This window comes from Rhea americana, unplaced genomic scaffold (assembly GCF_003343005.1).
Source record: "Rhea americana isolate MKP2758 unplaced genomic scaffold, rheAme1 scaffold_145, whole genome shotgun sequence".
NCBI lineage: Eukaryota > Metazoa > Chordata > Aves > Rheiformes > Rheidae > Rhea > Rhea americana.
The window spans coordinates 1935403-1959720 of NW_028185539.1; the positions used below are offsets into that span (position 1 = coordinate 1935403).

The 24318-nt window shown below is 39.7% G+C and overlaps 2 protein-coding genes across 2 annotated transcripts in view; one reads left to right on the plus strand and one right to left on the minus strand.

Moving 5' to 3' along the window:
- DOCK1 (dedicator of cytokinesis 1) overlaps nt 1-24318 on the plus strand; it is a 332981-nt gene that overhangs the window by 149524 nt on the left and 159139 nt on the right. The gene's annotated exons all lie outside the window — the stretch shown is intronic.
- Nucleotides 1-24318, minus strand: part of INSYN2A (inhibitory synaptic factor 2A) — a 44870-nt gene that overhangs the window by 13111 nt on the left and 7441 nt on the right. Inside the window, 2 exon segments of the mRNA XM_085299116.1 lie at nt 16294-16768; nt 16771-17403. Of these exon segments, the coding sequence (XP_085155242.1) occupies nt 16294-16768; nt 16771-17398 (1103 nt within the window). The 5' untranslated portion in view covers nt 17399-17403.

Genomic DNA, 24318 nt, shown 5'->3' on the forward strand with positions numbered 1-24318 from the left:
AAGAAATTTATCAGTATGAGCTTTGAAGGCAGAGAGCGGATCTGAAGCTTATTAAACCAAGATTGTCTTCCCAGGTGACACTTCCACTATGATTACTTTGATTATAAATCATTTGGGATGGTGCCACAGCAAAGTGTTCTGGGCCTGTGGATAAAGCTCCTCAGCCCAGTGGTAGCACAGATAATAGTTAATAATAAGGTGAATCTACTTTTTTAATAATAAGGAGGATTTCTTTTTCCTTTTGAAAGCAAAATGCAATCTTGTTTTGGTTCTATTTTCCTTTGTTATTTTAAGAGGACTTGGAACACTATGGATTTAAAACTCATGCCAACTAATAATTCAGGAGCCTCAAAAATACTTCTGATTCAGAGGAACATACCCACATTAACTAGACTGCTAAATTTCAAAGCCAAATGAGCAGAAGAACTTCAACAGAAGCAGAATTTCTGTATTATTTCTATACTATTCTGTACTATTCCTTTTAGGAGGAAAATACTGATTTGTATTGGATTGTTTATTTTATTGTCCATACGAGGGATGAATTAGTATCTGTTCTTAAATTTTCCTTTCAAACTGTTTTAGAAGCTGACATTACAAACTCACTGCGGCATTGACCTTGCACACTTAAAACTGCTTTTTCCAGGCTGTTAATCAACTACTAAAAATTCTTATTCAAGGTATAACATTTAAAATTCAAAGATTGGTTGATGAAAGCCTTTATTTACTGAAACTATATATAGTATTTAATGATTCAAGTTCAGAGGAATACAGCACAGTTGTCTGTATAGGTAAAGGCATAAACATAGTGAGTTGGATGCCACTTCATTTTTCCATTGGACTTCAGTCGGGACAGTTTTATTCTCTTTGTATGCCTGCAAACTGCCATTCAAATATATTTAGTCACCCAGCTTGTAGACTTTTTTGTAGACTTGTAGACTGGAGTAGGGGTGGCTCTTGCCTCCGAGCGAGAGCGCCCGGGTGCAGGTGGGTCCCAGCGGGAGTGCGGTTACCTGGCGCAGCGCTTGGAAGCGCTTCCGCCAGAGACCGCGTGGGATTAGGCATCCCAACAGGCGTATTGCAACGGGAAAACTCTGCTCTGAATAGTCACCCTCTCTGTGCGCTCACGTCTGTAAGAAAGGAAGGTGTCGTGGTCACAGGCTTGGTTACCTCGCTGGCTTAACAACCGGTTTGCACCACCGGCCCCCCACCTTAGCAAAGCAATACTACTTAAGATGTATTTAGTTGTGATATACCCACCAAAGCCTGGTAGGATGGTTACCTGCTTAACAAAACCTATGCTTTATGTGGTCTTAATGTGGACGTGCCATTTCAGTCGTGAAGCGTAGACCTGCTCCCCTAACTACCACTTAAAAAACGAGACATTTAGGTTAAAAAGCTATGATCCTCAAAATTGTTTTTTTTCAGTATTTTATTAAATTCATCTCTGAAGTATACTGATTATTTTTAAATGCACAGTAGTTCTAGACTTTCAAGCACTTAAAATATATTTTCTAAGTTATGATATTAGGTAGACTAGTTAAGCTGCTAAGGTAGACTAGTTAAGAGCTCAGATAAGAGACCAGTAACTTTTTTTTCTTCACTGATAAATTGGTAAGCTTTTCTTCTGTAAAACATGCAAGGTGTGGGAAAAAAAAAATCACAAAATAGAATTTTTTTTCAGAAAATTTGCTCTTTTCAGAGAGAAATGAAATTTGGTTTTGGATTATTTTTGATCCAAAGTGGAATATTTCATTTTGTATTCAGTGAGATGCCTGGGAGCTTGGAGTCCCCAGGCTGTAACTCCTCTGAGCAATGTACTTAATATAAAAATAATTCAAAATTAAGCCTTGCAGCTTATTTTAACAAACTTAACATCTTGATTTTTGGGAATGCCTCACTGTTTTTAAGTGTAAGTATTATACTTTAAAACTTGCTTTACTCTCTCCCCTTTTCATTCCTTTTTTACAAGAAGGAAAAAACAAAGATGGCAGGCATGGGGTGATTTAATCATCAATTTATTATAAAAAATCTCAAAAAAAGTCCTTGTGGGAATGTGTTTGTAACAGTGTTTCCATTATTTGTCATACAAACATATGTCCTACTAGCTGGAGATGAGAATAGTGGTAACACTACTTTGGGCAAACTTCAGGGTTAACCTTCTGGGAATGGTGGTTGTCTCCGCATCCCTGCGAGATGCACAACCTTGGCTTGTGCTGCAGCCCAGGAGCGACTAAAGCAGCAGCTGAGCAATTAAATTGGACCACACTGATTCTGCGCTGCCTCATCTAGTGTTTGTGCTGGGGTACGTCTGCTCTATAGCTGCTTCACTGTGTGGATGAGCCTGTAACATCTCATAACTCCTCAAAGGGAGGAATTCCCTCCCTTCCCATTAGAGTGTTGTTGAAATCTAGTTGTATTTTGGTACTAAGGCTGGACAAAAATTGTGCATGTTGAACACTAAAAAAGGCAAAATCAAGAACGGGCAGCCTCCACTGACTCTGCCTCTTCCTGGTTTTCTCATGTGTTACGGTCTTCAGTGTGCCTTTATATCCTGAGTTGCAAGTGGTTTTCTTGCTGCTGTTGGTGATGCTGCGTGGACTGCTCATTTCAGGTCTCCTGACTGGGTGATTGCGTTCCTGTCTGGAAAGCTGGACAAAATATGTGCTCTTTGATAGTTTTCCTTCCAAAACAATAAAGAAAAGAAACTTGAGTGATAGGAAGTATGATTTATTAAATCCTTCGATCATATAGAAAGGTAAACCTGGCTCTGCCCATCACCGATTTGATGGGTACACGCTGATCTGCAAAGAGTGAACTGAATGCAGGTAGCAGGCTGCATCACTGGCTTCCATAGTATTCCTGCTATTGCTGTGTTGCATGTACTCTAGCACCTAATGTGCTTTGATATAAACTAATAAAAAGTCCTCAAACAACTTAATTCTTTGATACTTTCCATTTTCTCTTTTCACACAGATGGACGCAGCTGGGCCTGGTTAGCCCTATGTGTTACAGTCTAGATACTGGAGAAGAGAAGGATATAGGTTAGTTGTATTGCTGTGTCTGCATCTAATTCACTGTGTGACCTTGGGAAGGATAGCTCATCTCCCGAATCATTTCTTCACATATGCCTTCTATCTAAACTGTGTATTATTTAGAAGAGATTTTCATTTTAATGTCTTTAGCATTCTTGGCGCAACCTGAGCTTAACCTCAATTAGCGCTTCCAAGTATTAAAATATTATAATGAAGCACAACTGTTTTGCTGACATAGACTGGCAGTGACTAAGAATAGGCTGCAATTTTCAAAGGAGCCTAAGGGAATTACACCTTGTAAATCCCTCTGAAATGCAGCTGAATTGGTGCACCTGCTTGAAGCCTCTTTTGAAAATACCAACTGTAGCACATCAGAATCTTCCATTTATTTGAGGTGTTGTTTGCTAGGATGAATTGGAAACCCCGTTGAGCTGAGAGGGGGAAGCTTAAATTTTTATGTTCTGAAATTTTCTATTGTTCAGTAGGTAGCGAGTGAATGGCACTAATTCAGGCATCCTGGGCATCTACTAGAAACAAAAGAAAATCTTAGAGAGCCATCTGGGAAGGCAGTTTCATTACATCTGGATATCTTCCCTTATACTGTTTCCTCTCCAGGATGTAGGGAATACTGCGTATTAATTGTGTTATTTTTGATGGTGTGATTTTACAGAAGTGGCTGTGTTTCAGAGCATGTTTATGCTTTGATCGGTATGCTCTTTAGATGATACTTATGTTCAACATTCTTTTGATGTAATACCACCAAAAAGGAGGATAAATAGACTTGTTCAAGATNNNTTTTTTTTTTTTGTTTTTTTTTTTATTAACATATATTGAAACAAATTATCCGGGCCTTTGAAGTTGTCTTGAAGTGAAAGTTTTGGGCAGCTCTGAAGAGCTGTGGAAGTGTGGGCCATGGTTCTCCTTAAATCTGTGTATAAATGGGTATTATGTTTCTGTGCATTGCCTAGTTCTGCTGGGACTATTTACAGTGTAAAGAGTTAAACACACTAGTATTATGTGTCTTTGCAGGATTCTGGTTTAAAAATAAATAGTCCAATGATGAACTTCTCAAAACCATTGTTTCCCACTGCAAAGCACTGAAAAGCTAATGCTGCTCAAAAACTGTGCTTCAAGAATTGTCCATACTTATCATTATCATTATTATTGCTTGTTGTCAGAGTAAGATGACTATGCTGTGTGCATTCTCATTAGCCTCAGGACTAGAGTATGTCATGTTCTAACTATGTAAACAATGGGAAAAATCACTTGTATATGTTTTGCAGATTAAAACATTTAGTTACTACTAGTAACTACTAAATATAAACTATTTAGTTACATAGGTTTAGCCTAACCTAGGAAACATTTGCCACTGTAGCCACATGGAAGGCTTTCTGGCATAAACATACTTCTATCAGCAAAATTTTGTTTTTGTTGGATTAGTATCTTCCTCTAGTGCCCTTAAGAACATACACTGTGCCATCAGAGCAGCAGATTTGTCCAGGTATAACATGTCTAGAATCAGCCTTCTGCTCACAGAAAGAATTTCTGAAAAGTCACTTGCCCAGCAGGAAGAAGAAGAGCTTCTAGAATTGCTTTGGCTTTACTGTTGATATTGTTTGATTACATTCATAACTACTAGCTTTCATTTATAGATGGTAATGGCAGAGTTGAATAAAAATCAAAATCAAGAATACTGTAATGCATTGGTTGTGTTCTGCAGAATTATCTTGAGGCTTGAACCATTTTGTTTGATGTCTTCCCTTGGATGCAAACATTGAGCAGTTTCATGCTATTCAGAGGTGTTTTGCCCCCCCGTCTCCCCCTACCCTCATTGTCTTGGCTTTCACCTAAGGATGTTTTTTTCCATAGTTTGACCATGACTATTATTCAGTTTCCCTATACAAGCCCTGGGAGTATCTCACGTGTTCCTCCTAGTAAACATGGGCCCCTTACTTGTGTTCGAGAGGATCTGTTCCCCATCCTATGACTAGGTGTTAGCTCCCTTCACAGTGTGCAAGTCCTCATAATATTTAGAGCAGGTAAAGAGGTGCTTTAGTATTTTTAGTATACTCTCATTTAGGTTGCCTTGCACAGAGTTTAATTACATTTGCAATGGACTTGCATGTGTTGTTATTATCATACAAGCCAACTCTGTTACTGTTCTGCAGGTCTTTGCAGAGACCCCCAGGGCCTGCTGAGCTATCTGTGCACTTCCAGTGCTACCTGGTCCAGACAGCACAAAGCCATCCCCTGACTTCTTTAGCAAAGTCATGCTTCTGTGTAATGATAATCTGCTTTCAGAGTGCTTCTTTCCCCTGCTGGTCTAACTTACCAATGTAACTCTTCTGTGAAGCATCAGTACTTGGCGTATTTAGCAGCTGCAGCTAAAACCAGTGCTCGTGGATGGGAATACATGTGCAGGAATCCTATGGTACACAGTACAAGCAGAAGCTATTGTGGTTCCTGGGTAAACTGGGCAGTAGTCTCAGAGCACTGCACTGATCTAAGTAATGCCTGTCTGAACTGTGTCACTGTGCAATGACACTGGGTTGTAAGACTGGACAGATGTGCATGAGCACAGCTGGAAGGAGGAGGGATCATTCCTTGGCTGAGCCGTGATTGAGGCCATGCAGCCCCTGGCTGTCGTCAAAGTAGTGGGGAAGACCACTGTTGCCACGCTGCGTACAGGCATGTTTTAGAACCAGCAAGGCATAAATTTTCTTTAACTGATGGTGTAATGGGTGGAAAATGAAAGCAGATATACTGTGATACTCTAAAATAATATCAGAATAATTTTTTACTGTGTTTTTTCATCTGCCATCTCATTACAGGGCTGCAATTATTCATTTGGTTTCTGAAAATACTTTGAAATGTGCAGAAGCTCAATGGTGAGATTTTTAGACTGTTTCCAAGGCAGTAGTTTGTTGTCTTTTTTACTGAATCTTGACAGTTGGAAGCAGATGACTAATTTTCTTTTGGAGGTATTTGTGCTGTGGGCGTATGGCATGACTCCCAAGACAGCAATTCAAGTGCTTTCACCCTGTAAATACATTTTATATTATACTAGGGTTAGTCAAGGAGTGAAGGATTAAAAAAAATTATTTTTTAATAGGGCTGCATATTGGTTGAAAAAATGAGAATCAAAAGAATTGGAAAGTATCTCAAATCACAGAATTTTATAGGAATTAGGAGTCTATGAGGTCTAGCACATCTCTTAACTATGTGCTTTTGTCTCATCAGAAGATCAGGAGGATAACTAGTGTCATCTCTGGGCATTAATAATAAATCAGTGAATTTGTCTGCTCTAGTTGATTAGCAGCTCTGTCTCTGGCTAATAATTCTTAGGCCAAATACTTTCAGCAAGTTATCAGGGAGTTTACTCCAGTAGTTGCATTAAGATGAGGTCTCTGGCTTTACCACTTGCACTCTTGCTGGCAGCTATAAATCTCTCTCTAGTGATTTGCTTCTGACCTCAGCATGTCGTTACTGATATTCCCTCAGACCTATGAAACTGCAGCTCATCCACAGGTCTGCTGTACCTGTTCTTTTCAGAATTACTGCTGCTTCAGATGTGCTACTGTCCTCTTCCGGGTTCCCATTCGTCCCCATCACCAAATTCACCTAATATTAAAATGAATTTCTTGTGCATGTAATTTCTGGGATTAGCTGGGACAGTTTGCTCAATGGTATGGTCATTATGCAAATCCATGCCTATAGCCTCATGCCCTCATAACTGTCTAGTGCTCATGACCCCTGGCTGAATTATTTCTGAACTGCAGAGTGATTATTCAGCTCCCTGCACTGGGGCTAATAGCCCTTTCTCGGCCATACGACAGAGATTAATAACTGTACAGTTTTAATGCAAAGGAAATCCTCTCAATCAGACCAAAAGGTTTTTTTTATAGGTGTGAACTAGTAGTACATTTATGGGTCAATAACTGTATTAAAACACAACCTTTGGATTTTGCTTGGCTTGGCCCAATACTTGCACACAGTGTTTCTGTAAAGAAGAGAAGATATTAAGTCTAAGAGTATTAAGCCTTGGGTGTTTTTTCCTAATTTCAAAGAGACTGAGATGCATGCTCAAATACTTTGTGTGCATTACGCATATAAGCCTATACCAGATTATATTAATAACTGTATAAGCTATACTGTATGTTAACCAAAAAGAGCCAGCTTCAAATTCTAAATATGACACAGTAGCATAAAATTAAGAAGAGGGAGTACAGTTGCTGGCCACTGCTCATGCTGATTATGTAGTACTTGCAAGAAGGCTGGTGGATTGTATGGAGGAAGAGGAGCCCCCCCAGAGGAAGGACCTTGGAAGAGCAGAACCTTGCTCTGTAGACATGTTACAGCTTGAATAACTCTTTGCAGGTTTTAATATGTTGTTTCCTCATTTCCTTAAGTAATGGTAGTTTGGGATTCTACTGTGGTAAAGGAGCATCTGCAGAGAAACAGTGCTGTGTTCACTTGGGCTGTGTATGTACACAGGTGCTCGGGGAGGTCCTCTCCCTAGCAGTTTCTCTGAGCTTGTGCAGATGACAATGAAGTAAACCAATCTCCTCTGAAGTACCAAAGAAATGATCTAAGTCATGCCAGGTTGAACTGTTTTGAAGAGCAAATTGCCTTGTTAATATCAAAATATCTCTGCTCATCTCTACAGTCTGGTCTCTCGTTCTGAGGGCTAATAATTCATAGATACTGTTGGCTTCTGTAGCATCTTCTTAGGATATTGGAACCAAGTGGAAAAAACTTGTACACTCAATACAATGCTGTCTATCTTCTCTAGCACGTTGATGCAGTAAGTGACATGGCAAAAAGCTGCTTCGATCCTCTTCTCTCTGAACAAATTTGAATTTTAAGAGAGGGCTCAGTACATCTGGGGATGCTGCTTGGCATGATTTCCAGCTTTCCTGAGAATGATTGTTTCTCTTCCCAGCTGCCCCATGACATGGCCAATTTATTCGTTCCTGCTCAGTGAGAGGCAAAAATGAACAATCACAAACTTCTGTAGAAACGGGAACTGCTCTGAAGTGTCTCCATTTTGCTTAAGCCTTCTATTAAATTTGCGTTTTTCTAGTTGGTGTGTGCACATAACATGGAGAAAAATGACAAAGTGGCAGGGAAGAATAACCTAGTGGTAGACAGCAAGTATGCATCCATGCCCTTTGTGTTGGACCACTCTGCATGGTTTAATTTGGTCATCTATTTAGTCATCTATCTTTAAAATTCCTCTGTCTGCAAAGCGCCAAAACAAAACCACTAGGAGAAGTTAAGAAACAGTATATTTTCTTTCTTAGGAACCGGTATGATTTCTTTCACAGCTGGGAAGGCTCTGATCTGAGAACGGTACCTGAATCTGTAGTTGGGTCTTAGAAAGGCAGCAGTGTCAGGGAGGTGGCATGCAGGGGACAGGAGGGGACAGGGGACATGGCTAGCAGCTCCTCAGCCTGCAAGGTGCTGCCCTCCGCTTTCTGAAACAGTCCACGTGTTTTTTATTAATTTGGCTCAACTCTTCACTGTTTCTGGATGCTTTTTTTTATTATTATTATTATTTTTTTTTTTAAAACCCTCTCTTCTGTGAAAGCCCAGGAGCTTTTTCAAGGTTGAATTGCTTATTTCTCAATTCTGGACCTGGGTAGTCAGGAGCCTCAACAATTCAAAAGCAAAGCACTGCTCTTCAAGTAAGACCATGTACTATAATAGTTAAAATCCATTTTTCCCAGTCGGGATAAGAGAGATGAGTGTATCTTGGTATATGCACAAAGGCTCAGAAGTAGGTGTCAATTAGAAATCTAGGGATTAATCTCTTGGAGAACCAACAGCAGTGAAAAATTTCACACTGTAAAGCTCATTTTGTCTCATTTTTACATGACTGGATAGATATCAGGCTCAATGCTCTTGTCTCTTTGGATTTTTCTACTACTGACAGTCAAAATGCAGTTATTAAAGGATTACTCTAATTGTGTAAAGTGAAAACTGGTAATTCAGTACCTAAATAAGATCTTCTTTAAAAGACTGATTTAGCAGAAAAACTGTCCTTGCAGGTATGTAATTTGGACAGCTCAGTGATAGCTGGAAAAGCTTCTCTTATGATCTGTAGTAATTCATATGGATGTATTTATTTTGCTTACTTTCTTTTAATCATTCAGTATAAGACTTCACTAGTATTTCCAGACTGAAACTGTAGGCGTGAGTAATGGAGAACTTTTTTGCTTCTATTGGCCTTCGGGTCACTGTTGTCAGCGTGATGGAAAAGTTTGGAGCCTTCAATTCGCTGCGCAGCAGGAAGCGCTGCTGAACACTGCTGGGACAAGCCGTGGGGTAGGTAACGGGGCTGCGGCTTGTTTTTAAAGTTTGAATAGCACCTACATATAAATCAAGTGATTTTTTTTTCCCAATACTTGATTTTTTTTTCACCCCCAATTGGCCTGTACAATATATGTCACTAAATAGCTGCAATGTTTTAGCAAAACAAGTTATATATTCTGAGACTCAGACTGTTCCTAATGTCATTTTCGGAGAAAACAGAACAGCTGTTCAGAATATCAGTAACCTTGTTAAAAGGATATTGTTTATTTTTTGTTTTGTTTCTTCCAAATCCTGAATGTTGCTAACAGTTCATTTTTTCATTTTGTTCGACTGTTCTTACTGAAAACATCCTACCACTACCTTCCTACTGAAGGATATTTAATAACTGGGAGCTAGAGATTATGGTAGGATTACTTAAAGCAGTACTCTTTATCTTCAATATTATAGTATCTAGATATTCTGAATAGCTGGGACATGCTCCACAAATGTCTATGAACTGTGAAAGTTTGCCCTTGGTTTTATCCATCCTGACAGTATGATCGCAAGTTTGGATTACAAGCAATGGAACAATTTTGTCCAACTGTTATGAAAAATCCTATCCAAAACAGAAATCTCATCGGGTTTGGAAAGCCGTAAGCCTTAGTGCCATTTGCATCAACATATATAGACAAATGAAAACGCGTATTTTTTTTTTTTGTAGTATGAAATACTCGTAAGTTACCTGCCCTTACAGATGCAGCTGGAGGTTGGATTTGAGTAATATAATGAACTTATTCCAATGGAGCATGTATCCAGAGCTGTGAGATACATGAGTGCGTAGCATACAGCCCTGCCATGTCTACTTGATTTGCAGGGAGGGGATACAGGACAGAAAGTTGGGCCATTGCTTTGCAACTTGGTGTTTACTTGTTATAGGGGCAGATAAGTGGGCTTTAATGGACCCTTAATCTTACTTTCAGGGAAGCCTGAGAAGCGAGCAGCTGAGTGATGGCAGTGGGATGAGCTATAATCAGGAAGCAAGCACAGAGCAAGGAGAGAGAACCTTGCATAGGGCCACGTGCAAACAATTAGTCTTAAAACTGCCGTAGTGAAATAACACTAGAGAACCACAAATTTTCATGGAATTGTGGTTGTTTGAATATGGCTCAAAGTATGTAGAGTGATGGATACACTTTTGGGGCAATGACAAAAGAAGCCTCACAGTTCAGGAGGTGGCTAGTGGTGGCTTATTAATAATTAGAATCAACTGCATACTTTTGAAAAAAAATGGGGAAAAAAAAGAGAAGAAATGGTAATATGAATGGCCGTAGGAAAAGTAAGAGAAGAATGTTTTGTTGTTGATTGAACTAGAAAATAAAACCTGCCATTACTATTTGTAGCATATGTTTGTGTGCACAACAGGAGTCAAATTAAGGCTGTTTGTGCAACCAGCAAAAAAAAGGATATATATGGATGAGAATATTCAAGAAAACAACAGTCCACTGTCCCAAAGGTTGCGAGATCCACAGAGGACCATTTGGTGCAAAAAAATTCTCATGTTCCTTGACTGAGGAAGACGTATATGAAGAGATATTCTATCTCCTCCTTAGAAAAGCAAATTGTTACAATCTCCAAAATGTCTTGGTACATCCATGCTGAGGAAAAGAAGCTGTAAACAAGGCAAAGTCTGAAATATGACTACTGTAATTAGGGTAAAGAGATGAGAATTTAGGAGGTGGTCTCAATAACTGGAGTGAATCTGACAGCTTCACAGAACGGACAAAACGGTTGTAAAGATCACGTAACTGAAAGTAAAGTGTAGTCTTGGTCGTCTCGTCTTCCAAAGGACTGTTATCGCAATGTCTAGAGATTGGCTTTTGCATTCAGTATATGATGTACCTTGTGCATCAAAAATGGAGTTGAGTTTATTTTTTCTGGCTTTCATGTATATGTTTGCAGTGCAGTGCAGTTTATTCTGCTTTTAAGCTTTTCTCTGTTGCTTCTCTCCATTTTCAGGCTTTCCCCTAGAACCAATTTTATTAAACTTCTTGTGCTATGTCTGTAATTAAAGCAAAACAAAACCAAAAAGGGGGGAGGGGAAATCCCAAACACTGTCATATCATTTCTGCAGCTAGCACACTGCAGTGTGCTAGCAGGAAAGGTTTTTTTCAGAGGTGTTTTTCTTCCCCTCCCTCTCCCAGAGGTTTTATTTCTGTAAGCTCTTTGAGCTTACTTTTCTCCTTATGTGAAATAAGAAACTACTCAGCTTTTAAGAGCATCATCTCATGTGTAAAGGTGGATTTTGTTAGACAGCAGAGGTTATTCCCCCTTTATTTACCCTGTCCCCTTCACCTGCACTGAACAGCTCGATTGTACTTGAAGTAGTCTCTGAAAAGGCAAGAGGCAAACATTCAGAGCGGTAATTGCTTTGGCTATCTGACTTCAATTTGCCACTGTTCTCGCGTCAGGATGCTAAGTTTATGCTGGGCTCCTGTGACCTTGAGGATGACTGCTTGCAGTATTTGTTAGAGAAGTATTTGGATGAGAATGCTCCCTCTGCACTCGTTGAAGCTCTCCCCTCATTTTGGTTTAAACATGCATCCTAAAGCGCAGTTTTGTTTTGCTGCTGCTAAGAAATGTTAATTGGAAGTATTAATTGGAAGGAAATGTGGAGGTATTTAAATTCTCTCCATGGAAAGAAATTATAAACTTCCAAAGCCTCTTTGGAGGAGCTTTCTGTACTGCAGATGTTGCCCTGTCCTGCTCGCTTCATGCACATTTAAGGGCTCTGAAAACTTCCTCAGTGAAGACTCCACTGTCTGCTTACAAATGAATATAAACTCTCTCTGAATATCTGTTGTCTAATGTGTAGTATTTGGCCTATCAGAGTCCAAATACTGTTGCTGTATTTTTATATGATAAATTGAAAACTTTGTTAAAATAGCTGATTTACTGAATAATGAGAAGAGTCTTTATTACTGTTACTTTTCCTGTTACGGATTTTAAGTTATTGCTGTTCTCCAGTTGCAAAGCGTTTTCATTTATTTGTTAATCTTCTGAATGCCTCTGTTACGTATTGATAGGTGGTACTGAGTTAGCCAGGTTTGGGGATTAGTGATTTACAGCTTGCTTTCGATCCCATTCGCCTTAGTGAGGCTTCATAGGCTCTTAGCGAGAAGCAGAATTTGGCTTAATAAACTGAATGCAGTGTGTTTGAATATAGACAAATAACTCTGTAATTTATAGAGATTGTTTTTAGTTTACTAGATGATAAAGCAAGCACTTATCTAGAGCAAAAACCTGTGGTGGTGGTGTTTAAAGCTGCACTTTGCATCATGCAATATTCAGCATGTTTTTGCCCACTTTATGAGCTAGAAGTCTGAATTGAAGCTGTAGCTCTGTTTCCTCTGTTCATGCATGAGTTAACACAAATGTTGTTGAACACCTTTTGCTGTGGTGTATTTTTCTGAAGTCTTTGTAGAGGCTTCTACATAAAAAAACAGAATTGCAGCATTGCCAAAGATGAGTAAATGATACATGCAAGAAATACAGTTTTAATAATCTCCTTTGAGCTGGGGTGGGGTTGCAAGCTAGCCATAATGATTTCTTCCTCCCTTCTCCCCACTCTGCCAAAAAGATCTACTGCATGTTCTTTAGGTAGATGTAACGCATTAAAACTATGTAGTGCCTGGTAGGAACAGGTGGCTTTCCTGATGGCCCAGATTTTGCACTCTGAGTAATGCGTGGGCCCTGACCTAAGGCAGAGAGAGGAAGGTCCCGGTGCGTCCCTGGAGCGAGCCCTCGACCCTGTGTCTCGTTTCTCCGCTGCTCTCCTCCCACTGGTTTTCAGTTGCTTTTTAGCAGAGCCAACTGCTGGATGTCGTTGCTAATTGGAGATAATGTAGTACTGACATTTTAAAAAGTATACATGGATGATATTCACCCAAAGGATGATACTACTATCTTCACAGATGCTGATACAATTTTTGCTGGATTAGACTCATTTAGTGATGAATCGCAGTAATAGCAGTTCAAGACCTACAGCATATTAGTGAAAATGAATCCTCTGAGCACTAGTCCCATGGCACAACAACAGCACTTAAACAACCCTGATTTTCTTGAAGAGAAAAAAATCTGACTGAGAGATTAAGCTGTTTTTTTTGCCAGCAATTTGTGTTGTTTCATGATGTGTATTATCGTAAGGAATTTAATATACGAAAGAAAACTAGCAGGGTGCTATAAGCATAGAACATTGGTTTTTGTTTTAGTAGACGGAAGGCTTGCATGTCCTTTAGTAAGCAGAGATGCAGCAGTAAGCCTTTATTCAATTTCTTGTTAAAAACTGACATAACACCTGATTAAAAAGGGAACAAAGACCGATAGCCTAACACTGGGAAGTTATCTAATGGTCAGCAGGGACATTAGTTGGTCACTCTGGCAAAAAATATTGTAGAACTGCATGCAATCACGTGGAGGAATTATTAGAATAAAAGGATGGGGCAACCTATTAGTTGTTATACTGGAGGGAAATGGGGATGAAGATAGTCCTTAGTGTTAGCAATGCACTGGTGCTTTGCGGGAGAGCAGAATGCCCTTTCAGCTGTGGAATATAATATGGCTAGCGGAGAAGAGAAACATTCCTTGCGTGCGGGTGCCATCTAATCTTTTTTAAGATTGCCTAGGCCGGGGCAAAGCAAAACTAAATAAAACTAGATGGATCTAGAACATAATTCCTAAAACGAGAGCATATGTAAGTATGGATCTGCTGTAAGCACCTTCCCTCTCCCTCCCTGGCTCTGCAGCCCTCATGTCTAGCTAGGACGAGGCATGTTGAGGACATGCCTGGAGCACTTGGAAGTGCAGCTGAAAGTGCTTAAGGAGAAGCAGCCTTTTTCTATTCTTGAAAAGAAACAAAGCCCTTATTTGAGTCTTGCACTGGTTTGTAGATGATGTGCCTCAATTTTTATGATTAGCCTCTGCCACTGGTGTGATTTCACAATTAACATCAGCTAATTAGTAAAAACATTTCAGTGTTCTCTTCCACACCACAGGATATGTTTGAAATAATTTTAAAATGTGCAGTGCATCTTTAAGTGATGAAGAAGGATCACTTTACCGTAGCCAGGGAAGCCTATGCGGGGGGGGGGGGGGGGGGGGGGGGGGGGGGGGGGGAAGAGTAGAAGAGTAGTAAGCAGTCTGTGATCAAATACAATTAGTGTTGCAGACTAATACATGAGTCTGTGTGTACATAAGAGTCAGTAAAGATACCGTGAACAAATGGAGTGTGTGGATCGATTTCCACTATTGTAGGACGGCAGTTGGCTAGAGCTTTGGTTGACAGCTTCCAAAGGGTTATGTGAAGAGACGAGTTTGGGCAGGATCTCTTTTGTGCTGAAGGCATGGGTGCAGTCCTCATGTTGGCTACTTTAAATGGATCCAAGTATGTGAAAAGGAAAAAGAAATGTATTTGGAGACTGTGCTCTTGAATCTTTAGACAAAGGATGAAAATTGATATGAAAATGTATGGAGAGAGTGCTGGTATTTTTAGCAGATGACGTTGCATATGTGTGTGCACACATGGTTCTAGATGGCTGGGTGATGATCAATGGTGAAATACCTTTCTATATTTTGTGATTTGACAAGCAGCATGTCCTTTTTTTTCCTAATTCTATTGCAATTTCTGTAAGTTAACAAAAGAGAAATACTGAATTATTTCTATTCAAAAAAAAAAGAGAAAAAAAAGAAAGAAAGAAAAAGTAACAAGCTTGTGTTTCCTGAAGCTAGGTGAAGCAGCTTCCCAGTCTAAAGATTCAGGCACTAACAAGATCTTCTAAAAATACTATACCCATCTGTAAAACAAACTAAAAGGGGTAAGGCTGTGTTGACAACATTGTCTAACACTTAAGATCACGTCTCATGAAATGCATTTTGAAACTTTAGGGTTAACAAGGTATTTTCTAAATTCCTAAATTAAATGTAAGAGGTACTTTTTTTGACTGAAATTAAAGTATGTACTGCATCAAACAGAGTTAGCAAGAGCTATCTCTGTCAAATTTCAGCATCCAGGTTTATTCTGTCAAATTACGATTTCATTATAGAAGTTCTTAAAAGCACAGAAACAGTGCACTGCATTTTGAAGTGTATCGACTAAATAAAACTCAAGTCAAGGCAAGTAAGTCTTAAATGTTTCTGTTAATGTAGAAGACAAAAATATAGAAGCTGAAATATCTAGTTAAAGAGTAAGTGTTAGGTGTTGTAATAACTTACTTGGAATGCATGTAGGTAGATTTAAGTAACTTAAGGTAAGGTAAACATTTTTTTGCACTTAGGAGTTTGGCATATATCAAATAGAGTGAATGCTACAAAGGAGACTTGATATTCAAAGCTTTCACTGAATTTTGCACTGAAAGAAATATAATTAAAATGCAGAAGCTGAAAGTAAAACAAACAAGATTCATATGCCATTAATGGGATTATACTAAGAGTTGTAATAATATCCCTTAATCTTAAAAACATAAGTCTCTTACAGGATGATGGTTTTCTACCACTTTTTATGCCATGTGAGGTATTACAGTTAATACACGCTGCTGATGTAAAAGCCTTCCAGATAATCCCGTCTCTGAAAACGGTCCGTTCTGCGCACGCCAGAGAAAAGGTGCGTGCAGCAGCTCCGCGCGCTGCGAGCAGAAAAGCTGCTGTAGGTCTTTCACCACCTAACTCCCTAACTGTAGCCAAGTCAAACAGCAAATCAGCTTGCTTTTTCTTTTTTTTTTTTTTTTTTTTTTTTCCTGGCAGGTTTCTGTAGGACTTACGTCTAAAGGAGGAAAAGTTAGTACACGGGAGAAATACAGAGTGCGACACGTTAGTGTTCTGGGGAGGAAAACACCAACTTACATTTGCAAATTGAAGTGCTGGTCTTGCTTTAAAAAAGAAAAAGCATATTTAAAACGCCGTAGCTTATACTCACCCTTCTCTATGCGCTTCTCCTTTCTCTAGCTCCTGTATAACCCCCAACAACACTTTAATGGTTTCCTGACTAGAGCTGATCAAATTCTCCATCATCTGAAGCTGTGCTTTCAAGTCCACCACTTCGGTGTGAGGCACGATTTGCTGGCACTCCTCGCTCACCGCCACCGCCGGCTGGCAAGGCTGGCTCTCCTCCGTAGGCGCCGCGTTCGGCTCGAGGGCCCGGTCCCGGCACTCGGGGGCCGGGCACCGCGCCGGCGGCGCCGAGCAGGCCGCCGCGTCTGCCGCCGGCGGCTGGACGCCGTTGAGCTGCGCAGTCCTCTTTCCCCCGTCCTCGGCGGCGGGGAGCAGCGCCCAGGCGGTCTCCGCCGCGAGCTGCCGCAGCTCGGGCTGCGCGCCCTGGGACGCGGGTAGGTAAATAGTCGCCACCTCCGTCTTAAACACCCCGCCGGGGGCGGCGCGGGGAGCCTCCTCGCGGCCGAGTTGAGGAGGGCCGGCGGCTCCGTGGCCCAGCCGTGCCAGGCGGCTCGGCTCCAAGGCTCGGCGCCGCGGGCCGCGCCGGCGCGCTCCGTCGCGTGCGAGATGAACTCGGCCGTCTGCAGGCTGCCCCCCTTCTTGCTGCGCTGAAGGGCCTCCCCTGAGCTTCTGCCGTCTTTATCCTTAATATCTATTAGAAACCCGTTGTTCTGACTCTTAAAGGTGTCGACAGCTGAGGCGCTTTTAATAATATTCCCTTTTTTCCGGTCCAAAGGAAACGTCTGGTAACACTTTTTAAGGTCCGGTGAGGTCTGGACTCCTGTGCTCTTGGTGACGTTGGGTATCGACCTCCGCGCAGGCACCGTCATGTACTTGCGATAGGCCGTCTTGTAGGAAACGGGCTTTGCTTCTCTTTTCTCTGTATCCTGTATTGTAGACAGCTGTTTGTCCCGCTGTTCGTTTTGGGCCTCGCAGATATCTTTAAACCTCACCTGGAGGGCTTTGTTTCTCTTCTTGATCTGCCGATTGGGATCCAGTGCGTATTTCATCTCCAAGGCGAGCGAAGCTGCTGGCTCGACTTCGCTTTCCGAGGTGGTGAGTAGGCATTTGTCGGGCTCCTTACTCACCATGATGCCTGCGTTCAAAAACAGTTCAAAAAATCTTTTGTTACACCAGAAGCACTGATTTAGCTCAAATATATTGCAAACTATGAGAACACTTCCCGGGCTTTGACGGAAACATCTGCCACTCACAGCGGTTTTGCTTGATTCTTTTAATTAAGTCATAATCCTTGATATTAGACTTCAGTCTTTTGCTAGAAAAATAGTGCCTCTTTATCTCAGTGTATTTTGAGATTTATTAAAACCTTCTGCTACCTAGAGAGGTTAAGCGTAGGTAACTCCTGTTTTATAGGCAGAGGAATTGGATTGTAAATAGGCCGAGACTTCTGCAGGGTCACAAAGCAAGATGATACTATGGTATCATCAAAATAAAAATAAAAAAAACCCCAAACCCAGTTGTTTTTGTGGCACTCCAGAGCTGCACCCAGGCATTCTTTGTAGACCTCGCTTCAGACCCGAGGCAACCCTGCTGCTGTCGGATTGATGGTGCCACTTCAGCATTGTGACCCCTCTGGAAGGGAACTTAAGCCGTCAGGAAGCCAGTCATATAAATTTACTTAATAATTAACAAAACGCCTGGGGAAAATGAATAAAAAGTCTGTCTGTGCAAATAAAAGCATATAGTTCTGATCATCTTTAATACTCCTTTAGTGCAAATATTTAATAGTAAGATTGTGGTACTGTTTTTAACAATACTTGTGCTTACGAACCACGCTTCCCCATGTAATATACTCTGCATCTTTGCAAGTGATTTATTTAATTTGCCATTAGAGGTGTAGGTATTCTGTGGAATTTTTTTTTTTCCTTTTAAATCTACCTCATAGTTTAACCTAAAATCTAGATGAAGCTTAATTACTGTTAGCAAGTCGTTGGTACGGCTGCGTGCATAAAGATTATGAGCTATGGAAGGTTGTAGCTGAAGTGAACAGTGCGTAAATCAAGGTTTTGCTTTAAACACAAAACAACCCAACCTTCACTAGAAGCATTAATATCCCTTTATAAAAAGAGCTCCTTATCCCAAAGGTTCCTAAAACACTTTAGAAAGAAAAAAGAAAAAAAAAAAGAAAAAAAAAGCAACTCGGATGATTCACAGAAATGGCTTACTCTGCTATTGAAACATAAGCACCTCCTCAAGGATGAAAAGATGCCAACTGCTTAACGCAGCACGTAGCAAAAAACAACAGCTCTATCTTTGTGCAGATCATATGGGATCTGCAGTAACTATGAATGGTTAAGACCTCCTTTTTACACCTCACTTGAAAGTTGTCATTTTAGTCTCCTATTGCACAAATTTCCCTCTAATGCTGGAATTTGCTGAATTACCTAATTCCCACTTAATCCAAGTAGTCTGCATATGTCTCCTATTTAAATGCTGATGTACCCTCAAAGGGACTCGGAGCACAATGCAATATGAGTAAAGGGACTTTCAGATACTGCAACTGAAATAAATTTTTGATAAAAATAGTTTTATTCTATTAAATAAGAAGTATGAAACTCTTAAAGAGTTAAGTGCCACCACACAGTTATGTTTTGAAAATCAACCCTAGTGGCACCAGTGAGTGATTTCTTATGGCTACGCTATATTCAGTTCTCATTTAGGAAAACACAATTAAGAAGCTATTTTCCATGGAAAATTTAAAATATATAGTTGGTTTTTTTTAAAGTAATAAAACCATTTTCCAGAAGTTACTACCACACCTGTCTACCTGCATGGTAGACAGCCTGTATCCTGCAAGGTTTCCTGGGAGCAGTGGTCTATTACACTTAGAAAAGAGGTTATCTAGTGTACCACACACAGAATTTAATATTCCTTCAGTGTCAAAGCCAAGCAGGGAGATCCAAGTCTTGGCTGAGTGCTTCAGCCTGAACTTGTAATCTTCTTTATATTGCCTTTTATCGTTTGAAATATTTCTTACGTGTCAGCTATGAATGGTCGCACAAAAGTTTGATCATGTCAGAGCTTCAGTTTCCAGGCTATTTTTCACTCAAAATTCTGTTAGGAAATTTAGCCTGAGAAAGGGTGGAACATTATTATATCTCTAAATGGCATTGTGCAATAAAGGGGAAAAAGTCTGACATCTAGGAAGAGCAAAACTTAACAGCTCAAGCCAGTGACCCTAGCAGTACGGAGCTGATTTTTTGGCCTCCTTTTCTGCTAGAGAGCCTAGGTGTGAGCTGGCTGCCGCAGCTGTGGCACAGGCTGGGTGTCCTGCGGATTGCAGCAGACTTGGCCTCCTCTGTTAGCTTGCTGCTTGCAAAATCTCTCAGGCAAATCTGCCATTACTTAAATTTTGTCATGTTTTATTTCCCTGGTTCCAGTAATTTGTAAACAACCGAAGTATTCCAAAATCTGTAGAGGTTTAATTTTTCTTTTTGTTTTGTTTTTAAACCTCATTTGTCATGTTCAGGTTGTTCTGATGAGAAACTGTCCTTTTAGAAGAGGAAGTTTCTGCTTAAATCGATCTGGATGAGAAACATCCAACCTGAGTAAGTCTGTGTGAATGGGTAGGGGAAGAGGGTGGAGAGAGCCAAAAGAGAGATGATTTGGGACCAAACCTCTCAAATAACAAAATCTTGCATTGCTACGTGGTAGTTCCCACACTAAAAATGTATGTAAAAGTACAGCATCTGATACAAGGGTGACCAAGTTTCTTTCTTTAATTTAGAGGGTGGAGGGCATGGAAAAATAGCTCCTCCTGTAAGTGAGGAAGCTATGAAAGACTGCGGAATGCTAAAGGGAAGCCTGAAGATAAAACTTCAGATTACAGCGATCTTTCGTCCTTTGCGCCCTACTGGCAGGCCAAGATCAGTTCAGTTATCTATATGCCTTTAATCTATGATGTACAAACAAATGGTAGATTTTGCAGGGAAAAAAAAACAAAAACAAACAAAAAAAAACCTATTCTGAACATTAGGGAGTTCTTGTTCCAGAGGAGCGCCAAGATAAGGGGTTAGCCCAGCTTTGTGGGGAATATTAGTAACTTGTATTTGCTGCTTTGGATTATACCGTCATTGCAGCAAACATTCAAACAATTAAGTTATGCCTGTATTTGTGACATACTCTGTATCCCACTGGTCTCTCTCATTGGTTGACAGTTTCCAAAGATGGCGATGGCAGGAAATATAAGTATTTATCTATCCATCTTAATATATTAAGCTGGAAATTCAAAATGCTTTAATGAGTAATGAAATGCTTTGTAAGATACAAAACTGGCAGTTTGAAATTTGACAAATGTAACGTTGTAAAAAAAACTACCACTGAACCCAAAACTCTGCACTTACTTCCTTATTTATGCAAGCGTTCCATAACGATTTGCTAAACCAGTGAGTTTCCTGAAAAAAATGAATACACAAAGGTGGTAGCCATTGTGTCCATTCCCTTTTCCAATCTGCTAATGTGAGTCCTTGCACTGCTAAGGAATTGCAGCAAATATGAGATAGGTTGCACTTAGATGTGAAACGCTCAGTTATTATGTCTGAAAGGCAGACAGACTTCTGAAGCATAAAGGCAGATTACAAAAACTGCTTCTACATCTGGAAGTCACTTACTGAAAGCGTCTCCTAGAATTCCATGTGGCTCTGGAAGCTCCTGGAGTCATGACTTTTCTGGTCCTTTGTCCATGAGCACAGTGGACAAAGTATTCACTTGATATTTTGTTAGCACACCTCTGAACTGAAGACACTGCCTTGATTTTCAGATCCCATAATCTTTGGGAATGCCAGATCACTGGGTTAGTTTGGAATGACATAACAGACAAAACTGAGTCTTTAATACAGATGAAAGCAGGAGTCTGATGATATTTTACAAAATTGAAATAAGATAAATGATGCAGTGTAGTCTGTGATGCAGTTAATTTTAAGTGTCTTTAATAGCCAATAAATTGATTCTTCAGAAATGTTCCCACTTGCACTAGCCTGAATGATTTAGCTAATCTAGAGATTTCTATTCCCAATAGTAGCTTGGACTAATCATTTTCTAGATATCTGTCTTTAAGAATGGTAACTATCAAAAGATAGTTACCAGATTTTTACTAGATTTTTTTTAAATCTTTCTCAGTTCTTAGTGTTTCCAATTATAACTATTATTTGCACATCTGATAGCAGAAGGGTTGAGAAAACAGTTGATTGGGAGCTAGTATCTAACACACAGAAGTTTATATGGGAATTTTTTTTTTTTTTTTGGACAAGGTGTTGACTTCAATTTTCACTTACTTAGGCACTACCACCCACAACGTACTCTCCTGGGAGGTCTGCTTAATCATTTAACCTGCGTTTGAGATCAGGCCATGCTAGAGGTCTGCCCCGTTCCCACTTAAGTCAGTGCCAGCACTCGTATTGATTTCGTGGGGAGCAGGAGAGCATGCCACGGGCACAGCCTGGACCTGGGCTGGCAGACTGGAAAAAGAAATTTCAATTCGTTCCCTCTGCCTGCATGATTTCTCTGTAATTCTCCTGCCCATTACTCAACCCTGTGGTGCTTTCTGGAATACAAGTGGAGACTGGCATACAAACGCGTGACTGGGAAATACGAGGCAAGTGCCTGGCTTTCTAGTACCTTAGGAAACTACTGAGCTGGAGTTTCTCCGTTTGCAGAGCACTGCAAAGCTGTAGCTTACTGCGTCAGTGGAGTAGTAGATGCTTTCAACGGGAACTTAGTTGCAGGTTCCAGTGAAATACAGACAATACAAGTAATTTTTTTTGTCTATAATTACCCTACTAAGAATGAACCCTGACTGCATGACCTGATTTGCCAAGCTTAAATATTTAAGTGATCACAGAGCTGATTTTTCATTTTCTAGCCTTGATTTGTTTTAAAACTCCTGGCTGATTACCCTTAAGCAGTGTTCTCTTATGTTTGAATATGGAAATAATCCATTAAATGATAATAATAGTGATGCACAGAGAAGTCTTAAGTCAGTAAATCAGTCTTCAAGGTAAGACAGGGAAACCACCACCTTTATTATTTCAGGATCCCATAGCATGTTTTATTCACTTAAATAAATCCCTCCTTTTCAAATCCTCATTTAGTGATACTGATGTCCGGATTTCTTTCCCTCAGTATTTAGCAATGGCATGCACGTTTCTAGGAAAGAGGCCTATTTCGTGATTCACATGTTAGTTATGAAGAGCAGTGGGTACTGAGCTGTCCTGTTCAAGTCAGTGTCGGTAGGAAAACCTGAAGTAGATATGCAAATCTTTACAGGACCACCACTCTTAATCCAGAACCTTGCACAGTCATGGTACTATAAGGTGAATTACCCTACTGAATTTCCGAATTGATTTGTTAATGAAGAAAAAGTTGATTTATTGCTTACCTAGTAATTTAAATTTGATTTCTGAGTTTTATGGTTTAGTAATGTATTTAAAAATAAATTTGTTATCCGCTATGATTAATCTATTAAAAAAATTCCATTTTCCAGAGGCAGATGAAAGGCATAGATTCCAATCTGTGTATTTGCAGGCCAAATGAAGGCTGTATCGACTGTAGCTGTAAACTTCTGTGCACGTACTATGATCACAAAGATTTTAATGCATATATTTAATGGCTTAAAGTAGAAATAATGCAAAGGATTGCAAATAATTGTGGTTTACTAGGTAAAGAAAAGGTGGTTAGTGATATGAAATGTCTTTAGGCTACTGAAGAGATCAAGGCAATACTTTCTCATGAGAAATCTCCCCTGCCCTGTATGCTATTTTTATACGCCTAAATATTACCATAAAGTTTAATAATGCATGCTTGTTTTTGAAAAACAATTTGATGCCCATGAGGCTTATTTTAAGTACACCTAGGAGAAGCATAGGCATTTACTGTTAAAAGCAAACATCTGAAAGAAGCTTGAATTTACTTCCTGTAAATAAACTAAAGGTGGAAGCATAGCTTTACATTAATTCTAAATATACCATAGCATACAGTACTAATAGCAATCTAAGGATGATGTACATGTAATCTAAATGTTTTTCTTAATTTTGAGTTAACTAGAGTGCTGTTAATACTGTGTTATTATTTTCCCACTTTCAGATATTCTATTCAATTTATTTAGAAGTATTTTCAATCTTTTGAAAGGCATTTAATTGTTAGAATAACTGACCATGATGTTAAGATACAAACTTAGAAATCACATGGTAGTGTCCTAATTGTGGACCAGTTGTAAACAACGTCCAGTAAACAAAACCAGATTGAATTAAAAAAAATACACTAGAAGATATTAACCTTATTAGTTGTTGGCAGAAACTTTTCCTGTGTGATATGAATATTTCAGAGAGTTTTAATATGCAAGTATGAGGATCAAGTATGATCTGCAATACATTCAGGGGTGCTTATATGCCAAATTTTTGTGTTTAAATTAATATCCATCTATAGATGGATATTATTAGGAAAAATTCCCACTGTACTCTAGTGATGTACAAAACTGATGTGCTAGACCAGCCTGTCATCTGTGTATCAGAATTGTTCACACAAAGTCACAGAGCTAGCAGGTATGGTAAATATCAAACTAATACTTTTTTTAAAATCTGTTTTGAAACCCGAAGGCATTGAACTTGATTTTTTTTTCCTCTGAACTTCCTTATTTACTGCTCAATACTGAATTCAATCTTATTGCTGCATTTATGTATTCTGTATTTTACCAAGTAGAGGCTAGATTGTTGTAGCCTTATAATTCTTTTGTTTTGAGAAGTTTGCATCACTCCAAGGAATTACAGAGCGTTCCTACCATTTGCCTAAACCAGGGCTTTTCAGCCTGTGGTCTGTGGAGACACTTTGAGATTTCTCACCTATCTTATTTCTACATAGGCCCGAGAAGAGAGCTTGTGGGTGCTACCCAGCGGCCTGTGGGACTGTAGCTTATAAAGGGCGGCTGTATTTTCCCCAGAAAAAGCTTCAGAGGTTCTGTAGATGGAAACAAAGTTGAAACCCTACTAGCTTAGAG